The following is a 17,150-nucleotide window of genomic DNA, read 5'->3' on the forward strand; positions in this document are numbered from 1 at the left end:
AGAAAACACTTCCCAGAAAGGGTAGTAAATTCATGGAACAGCCTCCTGATGGAGGTGGTGGAAATGAAGACTGTACCTGAATTCAAGAAAGCCTGGGACCAGGGGCGTAGCCAGACTTCGGCGGGGGCCAGGGCCCGAGGTAAGGGGGCATATTTTAGCCCCCCCCCCAGCGCTGCTGACCCCCCCATGCCATTGCCAACCCTGCCACCACCACCACCACCACCAAATTTGACACCCCCACCCTGCTGATGACCCTCTCGGACCCCCCCCCCGCCGCCAACCCTCCCCCGCCGTAGCCTACCTTTGCCAGCAAAGGTAGACGGCGGGTTGACGGCGGGGGGGTCGAGAGGGTCTTCGGCAGGGGGGTCCAGGGCCAAATCTACGGGGATCCAGGCCCCCGTGGCACCATGTAGCTACGCCCCTGCCTGGGACAAATACATAGGATCTCTAAGGGAGAGGAAGGGATAGTAAGTGGCATGGATGAGTAGACTAGATAGGCCATATGATCTTTACATGCCTTCAGTTTTCTGTTTCTTTATTTTTTCTTGTAACTAGCTATAAGTTAGGGAACTCAATTGAAATTTCCCCAGTAAGCTGAATCAGCTCCCTCAATCTTGTCACACTTAAATTAGATGCCGGATAAATTAAAAACAATCCTACTTGCCTACTCGTATCCCATTTGACCAACAAATACTCCACCACCAGTCTGTTCAGCATTGGTACACAAACCAAAGTAAAATCCTAATTAAACAGAATAAATACTTTTTTTTTTTTTTTACATCATTCAAGGAAAGAAGGTGGGGGTATGTCAATATATGCTCGCTGGTGCTTCTATAAACATAGAAACATAAACAATGACTGCAGATAAGACATTTTGGTTGATATTCAAAATTATTTAAGTGACCAGAACTATCTGTTGACTGGTTAAACTTCTTGTTTGGGGTTATCCACTAATTTTCAGTGGCACTTAACTGGTCATCGCTGCTGAAATTAGCAGTTAGCGCCTAATTGAAAACCGGTTATTTTTAGGGTGGAGTCAGCAGTTGGCTGGTTAAGTGCCAGTATTTAGCACTTAACCGGCCAAGATAACCACATAAAACCCATAGCAGCTTAATTTCTGAATATCAACTTAACTGGCTATGCATTAGTTGGCTCCACATAAATCAGATATTCAATGTCAAAGCCCAGACATGGTCTGGCATTAAATATCCAGGAATATTGACCTCTATATGGCCTATCCGGGCTAAAAATCCACACCAACTACTAAGTTCTATAAGCTCTTCTTTTCCCTCAGAGATTCTCAATTGCTTTCTTGAATTCAGATAATAAACATACAAGTATATATCTTATTAATGGTATATAAAAGCAATGGTGTTGGTAAGTTAGGTATTTGTTGTCAATTTATCAGATATACTTTAACACATATCAACATTATTAATGGTCCCTTGGCGCCAAAGTTTATGAAATACCCTACACCTTGTGGAGGTCTTGCCTGGCCAAGAGTCCTCTTCAGTAGATCCTTTGTGCCCTCTGGTGGTAGAATGGGGCTGTGGCTCATGTATAAGTTATATAACTTGTTGAAAGTGTTATGTTAGAGGTTTAACCCTTGTTTATCTTTTTTTCCTTTCTAGATACTGTGGCAGATGATAACAGTGTATTTGATCTCTTTGAATTGGCCGGTTACAGTCGCAAGGGTCGGGGACGCAAGCTTGGAGTGCGTCAGGTGACGGGCCCTGACCCCTCCAGCCCTGCCTTCCGGATTCAGAATGCTAGCTTGATCCCTGCACTGCCTGATGAAAAGTTCCAGGATTTGATTGATGCTATCCATAGAGAGCGAGGTTTTATCTTACTGGCCACTGTGCGCCAGGCCAAGAAGAGTCGAGGCACCCTTCTGTCAGTCGAGCGGCGTGATGACTCCAGGAATATCTTTAATCTAGTATCTAATGGCCAGGCAGGCACCCTAGAAATCAGTCTTAGTGGAGAGGGCAAGCAGCAGGTGGTATCGGTGGAAGATGCCCTCCTAGCCACAGGACACTGGAAGACTATTACACTCTTTGTAGAGGAAGATCGAGCTCAGCTTTATGTGGGTTGTGAGAAAATGGAGAACGCTGAGCTAGATTTTCCAATCCAGAATATCTTCAGTCGGGATTTGGCCAACATTGCAAGGCTCAGGATAGCCATGGGAGGAGTACAGGACAATTTTCAGGTAAAAGCATGGGAAAGGAATACTCAGTTATGCCAAAGATTCAACTAGTTTCCTAGATTTATTTCTTATATACTGCCTGCAAGCCCAAAAGCTATTGAAGTACCGTGTATTCAGATATAGTAGGTATTTATCTGTCCCTAAAGGGCTCACCATCTTTTGTATCTAAGGAAATGGAGAGTTAAGTGACTTGCCCAAGACCACAAGGAGCTGCAATTTGATTTGAACTGGTCTCCCTTCCTCTGAGCTAACCATTAGGCTGCTCCTCCACTGTGGGTTCTACCAAATTCTTCTGGTTTCATAGAATAATATATTTCAATCTAGATTTCAAACTAACATCTTTAAAAGAAGAAAGTATTTGAAAAGTCTGTTGTACCTTGTTTTTCTTATATGGTTTTAAAGAGTGTAACTCACTAGATTGTTATGAAGGAATGGGAAAAAGGAGCCATAGGTGGAAGAAAGAACTTTGGTAAGAAATTAGTGAAATAAAAGGGTATATAAAAGGAGGGAAGGGATGATGGGATGGATGGGGTAAAAGACAGGGAGATAGGGGTGAGCATGAGATTTTGCAGAGAGGCATTGGAAGAGAAACAAACCATGGTAAATGGGTGGAAAGAGGAAGAAAACGGACCCTGAAAGTGGAATGGCCTGAGGAAGAGAGAGATTAAATGGAAAGGAGGTAGAAACGGGAATTATATGGAAGATTAGTATGATAAAAATTGAAAGAAGGCAACTACAGGAAGTAGAGTAATAAGGGAGAAGACAGAAGAACCATTGGGAGGAGAAGGGAGTCAGATTACCATGTTAGGATGTCCCCTGAGGGGTAAATTTTCAGCCACTGTAGTCACTGCATGGGTGCTTAACTTATATTCACTGCCTCCCTACATAGGCAGCGGTGGTGACAGTGCCAGCACTATCTGTTTAACTTAGACTTTAACAAAATAGATCACATATTAATTTAGCAGCAGAATATTGCCACTAAATGGATTTTTGTTTAGACCTATTTCCACAATACCTAACCTTGTCATTGCAAATTAAAATCTATATATATAAAAGGCAAGACCAACGTTCTATGAAGCCTCCAGCCGGAAGTGTGAAGCGCCAGAGATATCCGGTTTCCCCGTGAGTGAAGGAAAACAGCACAGCACGAAATCTCACACAGTGAAGGACTCAGAGGGGGGAGGGGAGAGAGATGCCCTCACTCTCTCTGTAACAAAAACACAGAACAGCAGGAAACTTAACACTGAAGGACTGGACTCCGAGGGGGGAGGGGGAGGGAGAGAGGGCAGGGACACACACTCCCACATGCACATTCTGAAAAAAACCTTCCTAGCCCCCGTTTCATTTGCATCAGAAACGGGGCTTTTTTACTAGTGGCTCAATATTAGCCAGAATTTTTTTTTTTAATTAGGGCTAAGGGAGTTCACGAGTTTTTTCTCTCTTTTAGTTTTTACAGCAAGAAGTGAAAGTCCATTAAAGTCCTCAGAGGAATGTGTTAAGGCCCTGATTTTGCCCCAGTTTTTTTTTCCTATAGACATAGAATGGAACCAGATATTCAATAATGGGCCAATATCTGCTTTATCTGCCAGCTAATACATAGCCAGTTAAGTCATGGGTTGCTGCATAAAGTTAGGACTGTGTTTGTTTTATGCGGTCCCATTTATGTGGTTACCCTAGACAGTTAAGTGCTGATTATTGGCAGTTAACTAGCCAACTCCACCTCTAGAGTACCCCCAAAATAGCCAGTTTTCATTTAGGCGCTAACTGCTAATTTTCAGTGGCGATAACTGGTTAAATGCTGCTGAAAATGAGCTGATAACCCCAAAGAAGTGATTTATCTGGTCAGCATCCGTTTCTGGCCAGTTAAATCATTTTGAATATCGACCAGTATGTCTTTTCTTCTATCTCCAGAGACCGAAGATAGTAACATAGTAACATAGTAGATGACGACAGAAAAAGACCTGCACGGTCCATCTAGTCTGCCCAACAATTTAAACTCATATGTGCTACTTTATGTGTATACCTGGCCTTGATTTGTTTATGCCATTTTCAGGGCACAGACCGTAGAAGTCTGCCCAGAACAAGGCCCACCTCCCAACCACCAGCCCTGCCTCCCCCAACCGGCTCTGCCACCCAATCTTGGCTAAGCTTCTGAGGATCCATTCCTTCCGAACAGGATTCCTTTATGTTTATCCCACGCATTTTTGAATTCCGTTACCGTCTTCCTCTCCACCACCTCCCGCGGGATGGCATTCCAAGTATCCACCACTCTCTCCGTGAAAAAATACTTCCTGACATTTTTCTTGAGTCTGCCCCCCTTCAATCTCATTTCATGTCCTCTTGTTTTACCGCCTTCCCATCTCCGGAAAAGGTTAGTTTGCGGATTTATACCTTTCAAATATTTGAACGTCTGTATCATATCAACCCTGTTTCTCCTCTCCTCCAGGGTATAGGTGTGCAAGTCTCTCCTCATACATCTTGTAACGCAAATCCCATACCATTTTCGTAGCTTTTCTTTGCACCGCTTCAATTCTTTTTACATCCTTAGCAAGATACGGCTTCCAAAACTGAACACAATACTCCAGGTGTGGCCTCACCAACGACTTGTACAGGGGCATCAAAACCTCTTTTCTTCTGCTGGTCACATCTCTCTATATATATACATCCTAGCAACCTTCTAGCTACGGCCACTGAGGTCTTGATTGCTTCAGACACTGATTTACCACTAACAGTAACCTATAGACAACAGTATTGAGAAGGGCACTTTTGAAAACTTATTATTTGGGTAAACAGCTGTTTACCTGTTTAAAACAGAGCTCTGAAAATTGATCCAGCATCACTGTGAGTAAAAGTACCCCTGTTGGTCACGAAGACATCTTATGTTTCAATTATGAATGAGCTCACTGTAACCCTTAAATCAGTGGTGCTCATCCTAGTCTTCGGGACACACCCACTGAGCTGGGTTTCAGAATATTGATAATGAATATGCATGAGGAAGATTTGCATACCAAGGAGATAGGGCATGAAAACATATATAACCAGGGCTTTTTTTGAGGGAGTTCTTGGGGGTACTGAGTACCAGCACCTTTTCCATTGTCTGTTAAAATCATGGTCCCCAAGTTGTAATGAAAGAGCTCAGGCTGTACACACCAATTCTGCCTTGTCATAGATTCTGTGACTAGTTGCAAGGAGCCTGGCTATTGTGGAATGGATCCCTCAGTGATCAACCCACTCCTGAAGGGTGGCCTGGCATTTGAGTACCGGCACCTATTTTGCTAGACAAAACACACTGTATATAACGCATGTTCCTTCTGGATATCCTCAAAACCAGCTGGCTGGGTGTGCTCTGAGGACTGGATTGAGAACTAATGTGCTAAATGTATTTCATTAAAGTAACTGATTTAGTAGTAACTAGGCCCTATGATATTCATGTATATATACATGTACAATTATTCCCATGTCTTCTGAGGGTAATTGCTGTTCTGGAATGTGCAAAAGGATCCCTGCTTGTTCCCCTGGAGTACAATATTGTAACCAAGTAGGCTGCAGCAAACAATGCTCCGACAGTAGCTCTGAGCAATAATAGCAGCTATAAGAAAAGTGGCATTATAACTCCTAGATTTTGATGGTTTTGTAGTACTTTATAAAGCTTTTGTTTTGGTCACCTCCTTCCCTTTGCTGAGATCTTCTCTTTTTTTTATTATTTCTAATACTGTAATGTGACTTTTTACATTTATTTTACCCCCTTCTTCTAGTTTAAAAGGCTGTCCACATATATTGATTGAATCTTTTTGCCGGCCACAGAAAGATGTAGCCTATCATGACCCTTGGTCTTCCGTCTAGTACTCCAGCCACCTATATATTTATAACCTTCTGGGTTACACTAGGTATAGAGCCAAATGTTGAAGCTGGCTGTGTGTCCATAAAAAAGATGCTAGAAAAAAGAATGCAATGTGATGGAAGAGGAAGGATTAATCTATGATCGTTCAAGGAGAGTAAGACTTGAGGAGTGATGTAGGGTACAGTCAAACTAGAGAGATAAAATGGAATCCCATCACAAAGTGCCTTAGAGGTTAAAGTCAAGATCTTAAACCAAATTCTAAAAAGAATAGAAATCAAACAAAATAAAACATGGAAAAGAAAATATGATACCTTTTTTATTGGACATAACAATGCATTTCTTGATTAGCTTTCGAAGGTTGCCCTTCTTCGTCAGATCGGAAATAAGCAAATGTGGTAGCAGATAGTATATACCACATTTGCTTATTTCCGATCTGACGAAGAAGGGCAACCTTCGAAAGCTAATCAAGAAATGCATTAAGTTATGTCCAATAAAAAAGGTATCATCTTATTTTCTTTTCCATGTTTTATTTTGCTTGATTTCTATTGATAACCTTTAAGAGTGGACTAACATGGCTACCACACCTCTCTATAAAAAGAATAGGAAGCCAATGTAAGCAAAGAAAAAAAATGGGGGGTGACATGATCACGGCGCTTAGCCCTACACAGAAAACAAGCCGTAGTATTCTGTAACAATTGTACCCTTTATTTTCTTAACTCCCTCTCCTGGGAACAGCCATGCTACAATCAGGATAACAGAGGCATTGCAGGCGGACTGGGTGGGCAGGGCCGGTCTTAGCAATTGCAGGGCCCCGTGCAGACCAGTTTGGTGGGCCCCCCTTGCCTAGGACTATAATTTCAAAATGAGGGATCAGGGATTTATTTATGTAAACAGAATTCTTTAATCACTGTCTACTATTGTGATCTTAATGATGTAGAAGCTTGTGATACCTTGGACCAAAAAGGCAATAAAATGATCCTATCCCTCGGAGAAGCGCAAAACCAAAGGGCAAGGGGGATTGAGAAAAAAGAGACACAAGGGCTGGTCTGTGGTGTGGTGTGAGGAATATAGAGTATCAATGCTGAGGAGTATGATTACCAAGGAGGAGGGGCAGGAGAGGGAGAAAGAGGCGATGGAAAGGGAAAAGAAACGTAATGTGGACAAATGAAAGGTGATGCACATTGGAAAGAATAATCCGAATCATAGTTACTGGATGCTAGGGTCCACCTTGGGAGTCAGCACCCAAGAAAGATATCTAGGTGTCATTGTAGATAATATGCTGAAATCTTCTGCTCAGTGTGTGGCAGTGGCCAAAAAAGCAAACAGGATTCTAGGAATTATTAGGAAAGGGATGGTGAATAAGACCAAAAATACTATGACTTCTGTGGTGGGACCGCACCTTGAATACTGCATTCAGTTCTGTTCGCCATATCTCATATATGATATAGCAGAATTAGAAAAGGTTCAAAGAAGTGACCAAAATGATAAAGGGCTAAAGAGGTTAGGGCTCTTCAGCTTGAAAAAGAGACGGATGAGGGGAGATATGGTTGAGGTCTACAAAATGCTGAGTGGTGTAGAACGAGTAGAAACAAATCAATTTTTTACTCATTCTAAAAGTACAAAGACTAGGGGACACTTAAGGAGTTACGTAGAAATACTTTTAAAACAAATAAGAGGAAATAGTTTTTCACTCAATGAATAGTTAAGCTCTAGAACTCTCTGCCGGAGGATTTGTAAGCAGCAGTTAGCGTATCTGGGTTTAAAAAAAGGTTTGGACAAGTTCCTGGAGGAAAAGTCCATAGTTTGCTATTGAGACAGACACGGGGACTACACTGTTTGTCTCAGGATTAGTAGCATGGAATGTTGCTGCTAATTGGGTTTCTGTCAGGTACTTGTGACCTGGCTTGACCACTGTTTGGAAACAGGGAACTGGGCTACATGGACCATTGGTCTTACCCAGTATGGCTATGCTTTTGTAACTTTTGGTCAGCTTCCAGTTTTAAAGCTGACTCAGTTAAGTGCAGGGCCCTTAGGAACACAGGTTTCTGTGCAGCCAGCCCTGTGGATGGGACCTTGAGGACCTGCACTTGCTCAAGGCCAGCTTCCACCCTCTCTGAACTTTCTCTTTCAGATGGAGCAGAAGCCGACAGGCTTTATGTGTGGATACTCAAGGCCCTGTGCTAGCCAGCTATAATGCTTCATCATAGGGAGGGAGATTAAAAAAAAAAAGGAAGAACTTCATGGTGGAAGGAGACAAGGAAACTTTTGGGTGTGCCAAGGCACCTTACGATCCCCATCCTCTTTCAAAGCCTATTAGAGAGAGGAACCCACATATGTAGCGATGTTTTATAAATTACTGTGTGAATATTCATAATAGGTGTGCCCCAAACATTCTTAACCTTGTGACGAACAAACAATTGTATTTGCAAGCCAGAGGTTTGTAGTCATGGACTTCTTGTGTATTGTTGGAGTGTGGTGTTACTTGAATACATAGGTCAAGAGACACAAAGAGAAGGGAGGTGTGACTTGTAATTCTTATTCTTTTGAATTTGGGAAAAGAGATGGCATATGAGAGTGATTTTTAATTTGTGCTATTTGAGGAGACACTGATTTGTAATGATTTCTTGGTCCACAGGGAGTGTTGCAGAATCTGCATTTTGTGTTTGGAACCAGCCTTGAAGCCATCTTGAGGAATAAAGGGTGCTTCAGCAGTAAGTGTGTTATACATTTCAACCGCTTATAGCTAAACGTCTGTTCACAGCCCCAAGGGGGTGGGAGTCATAGTCATTGCTGAAGGATTCCTGATCCAGGACCGGCACTACAGTGACCGGAAAAGGTAAGTTAGGGGTGCTGGAATATAAAACAGAGAAAAATTCTGAATAGTTGAGAATGAAGGTTTGTGTTATAAGATCCCAGCCCTGATGCTCCTTGAGCTGCAGTTACAGACAAGAAGAAAACTACTGGATTAAAAATTAAAAAAAAAAAAATTAAGGGGGCTGTTTTTAATAACTTAAGCTATTTGTGATGATTTGGGGCATTTTTAGCTCGTGTATATTGCCTTCAGTTCTCAAAAGTAAACAATGTGCATTATTTTTTTTTCTTTTTTGCTCTGTACCTTGATTCGTAGGGGTTTCTTTTTTTTTTTTTAAATTAGGAGCCACAAAGAGTCTGCATTAAAACGCCAGCAAACTTTGTACCTGCTATTTTTGTGGGTGGCATGGGGGGAGGGTTTTTTAGTTACATAACTGTGACTGTACAGTATATTGATAACTGGCAAACTGAATCGTATATCATGGCTGCTTGATTACTGGATGAAAATCATACCTCTGAATTTATATAAAACTGACAGTGAAATCGATTCTGGACGAGGTCCGTGTACAATGTCATAACAACGTGTTCACTACAGACAATGCCAATAATATGAAGGCTGCCTATTGAAAGGATACGTGTATTGTATGTTCACGACATCATCTGAATCTTGTTTTGTCGCATGGACTGCAGCACACAATTTTGTATGGCACTGGTTTGCCACCCGAAGTAGCTAAACTTATTGACATCTCAAAAGAACTAGTGACATTGTCATAACGAACAAAACTTAATAATCAGCTGGTAACAACACTTAAACAATGTGTAGTAACGCGCGATATGTGTAGTAACGCGCGATATGACCAGCTATCCGTGAATATTCAGTACATCGTCAGCCAGCTAAGTTTGGCAGCCAAATCAGGCTGACACTGAATATAGGCTTGGCCGATTTTAAGTTTAAACTGGCCCAAAACAAAACCAGATATTCAATGCCAGCAGGGGGGGCTGCCGCCCAGGGCGGGGCAGTTCGCCGTTGCACCCCCCCCCCCCCCGGGTGCAGCACGATGACATCCCCCCCTCGGCGTATCGACGCGCCTGCCCTGCACGTAAAAGAAATGTGGACCGTCAGGCCTTCTCTCGCTCTGTCTGTCCCGCCCTTGCAGAAATAGGAAGTTGCGTCAGCGGAGGGCGGGACAGATAGAGCGAGGGAAGGTCCGACGGTCCACATTTCTTTTACGGGCAGGCACGAGGCGCTGCGCCTCGCCTCAGATTCCGATATTCTTTTTAAAGGTAGGGTGCGGGAGCTGGTCGGGGGGTGTCGATGCGCCGAGGGGGGGAGCTGGCAGGGAGCACCCCCCCTCCCCCGAGCTGACACCCGGGGCGGACCGCCCCTCTCGCTCACCCCCCCCCCCCCCCCTTGCTATGCCACTGAATGCCAGTCACCAGAAATGGACCAGCATTGAATATCTGGTCTCACTGTTGACCATGATATCTGGCCAGGCTGCCTCCTGTGGTCTAAATATTGGCCCCTAGTATTCTATGTCAGTTGCGTGCACAGTTGCCATTATATATAATTAGCTCTTAGTGCTCATCATCCCAGTACCTGACTTTAGGCAACCTGTAGAAAGTTACCCTATACATGTAATGGCAGGTGGGGGCCTCAGGTGGCATGCTCCATGGAGTGGCACTCGCTCCTTCCCTTCTCAGCCCTCTCCCCCACATTTACCTTATTTCTTTCATTTCCAAAAGGTGTCAGTGGCAGCAGCAGTGATTCCCATAGGCTTCTCTGCTGCCGGCACCGGCCTCTTCTCCCTACTGCGGCCAGTCTCTTGACATAACTTCCTGTTTCCTCAGAGGCGAGGTGTGCAGTAGAGCAGAGGCTGGTGCCAGCGGTACATTGGCAGGGCACCCTATGAGAATTGCTGCTACTGCCTGCCACCTCTTGAAAAGAAGAAAATAAGGTAAAAGGTGTGGGGAAGAGGATTGAGGAGGGAAAGGGGAAGATGCCAGACTGGGGGTGGGCAGGGGCGGCATCTCATCCCTGGGCTGCCCCTGTATACTTGTATAATTTTTGCCACAAATAACATAGCAGTTTTCAGAAGGTTCATTCCCACTCATTAACCCCTGTTTTATGAGCAAAATTGCCTTTGCTAATTGCCCCATTAGGCTTTTGAAACATGAAGAACTGCACACTGTTTACTGCAACCTTCCAAACATGTAAATCAGTTCTTAAGTTTGTATGTTTCTTCTGCTCTGCTCTAGCAACAAATGCAGTAATTACATTGGAGAACACTATCAATGGTTCTAGTCCAGCAATCGGAACAAGTTACACTGGCCACAAGACAAAAAGCATGGAAGCAATGTGCGGTTTTTCCTGTGATGAAATGACCAGCTGGTTCCTGGAGATGGGAAGGTTGCACAATATTGTTATAAAGGTGCAAGAAGAACTCCGGAAAATAGTGAGTTTTTGGCTCAGAGTTCACTTATGAAGTCTGTAGGGCTAGTACCAAAGAAAGCAGTTTATGCCTCAGGTTTAAAGTTTGTTTACATATAGCATGTCTGGAATGGACCTTCCTTTTTACACCCTACTGTACGATGGTTGCGGTTTCATTCTCAAAATTACCACATGTGCCCTTCTTGCTACTTTCATTGTGTCAGTTTTTTTACTGGAGCTTTCAGAATCTGTTTATATGAGTGGTCAACATATTTTTTTTATTGAGGCTGGCAGCATATCATGAACTCTGTTAACATGACTGGTGGTACTTATGACAATTAATACTATTTTTTTCAATTATTTTTACTGTGTACAAGTTGGGAGAGCATGTGACACAGCTTTAATGACAACTGGTAGTCCAGAATACAGACTAGTCAAAAGTTTGCATGAGTTTAACAATGCTTCAAATCTAACTGATCCCCACAATCTCTTCCCTCCCCCAGCATTTTCATAACCATATTTATACATGGATAGAAATGGAAATTTCAACAGCAACCAGACAGAAAGATCAAGTTAAGGTCAAACTGACTGAGTTCATATACTGGTAGAAAGGGGACTAAATCTTCCAAAAGCATGGTAGTTTCTCTCAAAGTTATCAAGCTAGTTTTCGTAAGACAAAGATATACTGGGCCTTTTTTATCCATTTTCTTTCCCCTCTCCAAGGGGGGTCCAAGATGGAGCAGTGTCCTGCTTCCAGAATTTAACTAAGATATTGCCTGTGGCTAGGAGTAAACACTGAGTTAGTTTGTAGTGTGCTTAAGAGGTATTCAGAAATCTTTGCACCAAGGATGAAAACTGGACAATTGGTACTACTTCTGTATCTTTCTGTTGCATTTTCCTGGTCTCTAATTCAATATTTTACTACATAATGTTCTTTTGTCATGCTATACTGCTTCTGCATGGCAAGTTGAAATATCTTTGTCCTCCCATCCCCACTGATTCTTATTTAAAGCCGTCCTCAGTAGGTTAGCCGGTTTGCTCTAGAAGTCATTTCTCCCTTCTTTGGTAGATGAACATCTCTGTTCAGCAGTCCTTGGAAAATCACCCTATTGTCCTGGAAGCCAAAACGCTCTTGTCAATACCATTGACACATCAGAATGCAGACTTCTCTGCCTTGGCTTATATACTTGACTGGAAGGATTGAGGAGAACACCCCTTCGTAACCTAGTGGATGTCAGCAGATAAAGACCTGTATGGTCCATCCAGTCTACCCAACAAGATAAACTCATTGTATGAGCTACTTTATATGTATACCTGACCTTTGATTTGTCCTTGTGCCATTTTTAGGGCACAGACCATAGAAGTCTGCTCAGCATTAGCTTTCCTTCCCAATTACCGGTGTTGCCACCCAATCTCTGCTAAACTTCCGTGGATCCATTCCTTCTGAACAGGATTCCTTTGTGTTTATCCCATGCATTTTTGAATTCCATTACTGTTTTCGTCTCCACCTCCCGTGGGAGGGCATTCCTCTCCATGAAAAAATACTTCCTGACGTTTTTCCTGAGTCTGGCCCCTTCAACCTTAATTCATGTCCTCTAGTTCTACCACCTTCCCGTCTCTGGAAAAGGTTTGTTTGTGGATTAATACCTTTCAGCTTATGCAGCTATCTGCTTCACCCTTTCTTTCAAAGCCGCAGAGTCACTTTTGACCTAATATTCTATTTGCTTTATTGGAAACTACTGCATACTGAACTGAGGATTTCAATGTTTTGTAAACACCCCTCCAATATTCAGCTGATGGGGGGGGGGGGGGGGCAGCGCTGTTGATGTCCACTGCCAGGATTAAGCCCAGATATTCAATGCTGGGCCATATCTGGCCGCCATTTTGTAAAAAAAACAGCGCATGCTTGATGAACTCGATATTCAGAGCTAACTGGCCACTTGTTGGCACATAAAGATAAGACAGCTATTTATGCTGCCTCTTTTATGCACTTACACTGGCCGGTTAGCTCTGAAAATCAGGAGCTAAACAGACTTTGCCCCTGAGACACCCCCGACATAGCCGGCTTGCATTTTGGTGGTAACTAGTCATTTTCAGCAGGTTTGCTGCTGACAAGAATTAACCGGTTGGCGGCCTTTCCCAGCTGGTTCACTCGCACTGAATATTGGCTGGAATGTCTCTAAGGTTGTTTTCATAGTTATGATTTCTAACCTGTAACCCGGCATTGTGTACCTATAGATTTAGATTTTCTTTTCCCCTTTGCACTTATCTACAACTTAAATGCCCAGTTCCCTAGTCTAGCAATGTCAAGCATAGGGGTCATGGGAAAGGAAAATGCAGTAGAAGAGGAAATATAGCACAAGAGGCGAGGCATATGTGGATAAAGAACATGAAGAGGAAGAGGTAAGGATAATGTTCTGGAATAGCAGAGGTGTGAGGGATGTAAACACTTGAGGATTATCCACCGGATTCTATGTATCGCGCCTAGTATTCCACAACAAACTCCAAGCATATTCTATAACAACGTGCATAACTTAATTAGCTTAACAAGCCAATCAGCATTTTTAAAAGCACTTGACAACAGTAATGAGTACTAATTGGCAATAATTAGAATTTACACGCACAGCTCATTAAGTGTATTCTGTAAATCACAGCTCCTAAATTCTAATGCATGGAGCCAAAAAGGTGCATGGTTATGGGTGGGGAAATAGGCATTTTGTGGGCATTCGAAAATTGATGCGCACTGATACAGAATATGCCCCTCCGCGCATACATCTATGTGCCAGTATTTATGCTATATTTCCCTTGGTGTAAATGCGCATAGTTCTAGTTCCTGGGATATCAACTAAGCATATTCTATATAATACGCCTAAATCTAAGCGCCACTTATAGAATACACTTAGGTGGGAATTTATTTTGTGTAGATTTTTCAGGTGCCATATATAGAATCTAACCCTATGTGGGGAACAGAATGACAGCAGGGCAAGATAAGAGTTGTAGTAGAGAAAGTTGCCATCATCTCCTGCCTTCCTTGGAGCACACACAGACTTATCGGGAGATGTAGGCTGATGACTTTTTTCCAACCCACCCAATTTGTGACCCCAAACATGGATTTTGTTGACCCCATTTGAGCTGCAACCCACAGTTTTGAAAGCCCTGATGTAGAGAAAGAGGGAAGAATGGAAGAAGAGATGGGGAAAATCTTGTAGAAGAGCAGAGGTATGCACAGTTCAGACTTAAGTGTCAGACTTGTGAGTTCTTGTACCAAGTAGAGCGCTGCTGAGCCTGGTACTCGGATCAGTTTCTACTTGGCAGCCGGACAACCCCGGGTTTCACTTGCGCTGACCGCAGTTCCCCAGAGATTGAGCCCCTAGGTGCGGGCAGCCTGCAGGATTTACAAGATGGAGCTGGAAGCGGGGTGGTGAACGTATTGGCCAGGCAGGCAGCAGACAAGAGTGATCCAGGTACAGGCAACGCCAATAGGCAGGCAGGGGAGTAATCTAGGAACAAGCAATGTCAACATGCAAGCAGCAGGCAGGGGAGTAATCCAGGTACAGGCAATGTCAATAGGCAAACAGGCAAGAGAGTAATCCAGGCAAAGGTAAAGTCAGTAGGCAGGCAGCAGGTCATGAGGGTAATCCAGGTACAAGCAAAGTCAGTAGGCAGGCAGCAGGTCAAGAGGGTAATCCAGGTACAAGCAAAGTCAGTAGGCAGGCAGCAGGTCAAGAGGGTAATCCAGGTACAAGCAAAGCCAGTAGGCAGGCAGCAGGTCAAGAGGATAATCCAGGTACAGGCAAAGTCAGCAACGACGGACAAGTAGATAAGAAACAAACTACTGAGCAAGTAACACCTACCAAAGTAGAAGCTGAAGCATGGAGTCCAGGAAGAGCTTATCTGATAAAGTGCTGGCGTCTGACATCAGCATGAACCAGCAGGGAGAAGGAGCACAACCATAGGACAAGAGCAGGGGAAGGAGGAACCGGAAGACCAATAGGAGAGAAGCAAGGGAAGCCAGGCAGAGGGAGAGCAGACACAGGTGGGTGGAAGCAAAGCAATCAAGGAGCCTGCAACCACTGCTCTCTGAACAAACCCAGAGAAGAACTACACACACATGGCTTAGGGCAGTGCCAGTCAAGTGTGCATGTCGATGGGACTCCACGCAGCCCGAGAACGCCGCTTGCATTGAGGTAGGGGACATGACATGAAGGAACCAAAAGGTGGGGATTTCAAAATAGTCAGAACACACCTTTGCAGTTGTTACATTCTGCTGGAAGGTACATCCATGTCTCATTATTACTTACAACCATTGGCTCCGTCTCTTCTCCCATTAAGTATAAAATCTTGCTTCTTGCTCATAGAGCTTTTCTCAGTGGAGTTCCTATGTATTTGTTAGACTATATATGATATTTGATTTTGTATATCTTCTTGGTCTTTACATTCTCAGTGAGAGAAACCTTTGGTTGTTTCTTCCATTTCCCATATGCACTTAGATTTGACCTGCCATGACTTTCTTTTACCATGCTCCATTTTTGTAGAATTCCAAACAGGGATACCTTTGGTGTGAAACTTTCTATGACAAATTTAGGGTGCAGTTGACAGCCCTACTTTATACATAGACTTTTGATGGGACATTAGGACTTCAATGGCAGAGGGGTGGCTAGCAGAGTGGGCTTCATTCCTTTATTCTGTGGCTTTCTAATGTCTTTCTAACCTAAGTGTTGATACTGTATTAGTTCTGTTCTTTGTGTATGTCTTTATTGTTAACTGCTTTGGTATTTTATTATGCAAGTTCTTAAACTAAACTAAAGCAGTTTAAACAGGCTATGAATCATAATAAAAATTAGAAACGCATAAAAATATGCATGGGAGAATAGAGATGTACTGGAGGTGAGGGGGGGGGGGGGGGTGGAAGCATGAGAAAACATTCACAAGTGGTAAGAAGAGATGGAGAGAAGATATGCTTTTGATTTCTGAGCCAGTTAGCTGCTTCAATTAGTTGGGGTTGAGGATGTTGTGAAGAAAGGTGTTCCAAACACCACTCAATAGCATAGCAAAGTTTGTGGAGTTGGAGTCAGTCGGAATCAGTTTTGGATGGAGTCAGTTTGTAAAAATGTACCGACTCCGACTCCAGCTTCAAAATAAAATGGGGGTGCACCTTGAGGGAGTTGTGAGTGAAATTTCATTGTGTTGTACACATAACCTTCAGAGAAGAAGTTGAATAAAGTATAATTATTTTTCTTTTATTAGACAGAAGGAAATGAACTGCTTACTGGACGAGTTTGTATTCACAATGGGATTAAGCACGAACACAGTGAGGAATGGAGGGTTGATAGTTGTACGGAGTGCACCTGCCAGGTAACAAGCTGCAAGATGGCACAGTTTCTTCTACTTTAATACATGAAGGAGGGAGCAATTCTATAACTGTGCTCCTCCATTTAGATTCCCCCAAGGTGTGTGGTAGGACTCTATTATGTAATGGAGCCTAAGCACCTAGGTTGTGTTATAAGATTTTAGCATAATCCAGTATCAAAGTGCCAAACATTTAGACTCACACATTGACACCAGCCATATCAGCAAGCAGGTCCCTGGAGAAGCCTAATGGTCAGTGCAGTGAACATTAGGGAAGGGGACCCAGGCCTATATCCCACTCTAACTGGTAAGCTTGTGGTGGCAAGTGTGAGCACTCCAAAACCCACAAAATACCTTAGTAGTAGTAGTAGTAAAATACCTACTGAACCCACATATAGGTGACACCTGCTGGCATAAGGACTATTGTAATGGTGTACAGTTGGGTACAGTACATTTTTTGCTGTTCCGGAGGTCTTGCCACACAGTATAAGGGGGTTATTATGCGATGTGTACCTGGG

The 17,150-nt window shown here is 43.3% G+C and overlaps 1 protein-coding gene across 1 annotated transcript in view; it reads left to right on the forward strand.

Annotated features, from left to right (window-relative positions):
- The window catches only part of THBS1 (thrombospondin 1), an 85,962-nt gene that overhangs the window by 21,212 nt on the left and 47,600 nt on the right, over positions 1-17,150 (forward strand). The window contains exons 2-5 of the mRNA XM_030214147.1: positions 1,632-2,206; positions 8,680-8,755; positions 11,112-11,308; positions 16,531-16,638. Coding sequence (XP_030070007.1) covers positions 1,632-2,206; positions 8,680-8,755; positions 11,112-11,308; positions 16,531-16,638 — 956 coding nt within the window. The remainder of the gene's footprint in view (positions 1-1,631; positions 2,207-8,679; positions 8,756-11,111; positions 11,309-16,530; positions 16,639-17,150) is intronic.

The sequence above is a fragment of the Microcaecilia unicolor genome, chromosome 9, assembly GCF_901765095.1.
Source record: "Microcaecilia unicolor chromosome 9, aMicUni1.1, whole genome shotgun sequence".
Taxonomy (NCBI): domain Eukaryota; kingdom Metazoa; phylum Chordata; class Amphibia; order Gymnophiona; family Siphonopidae; genus Microcaecilia; species Microcaecilia unicolor.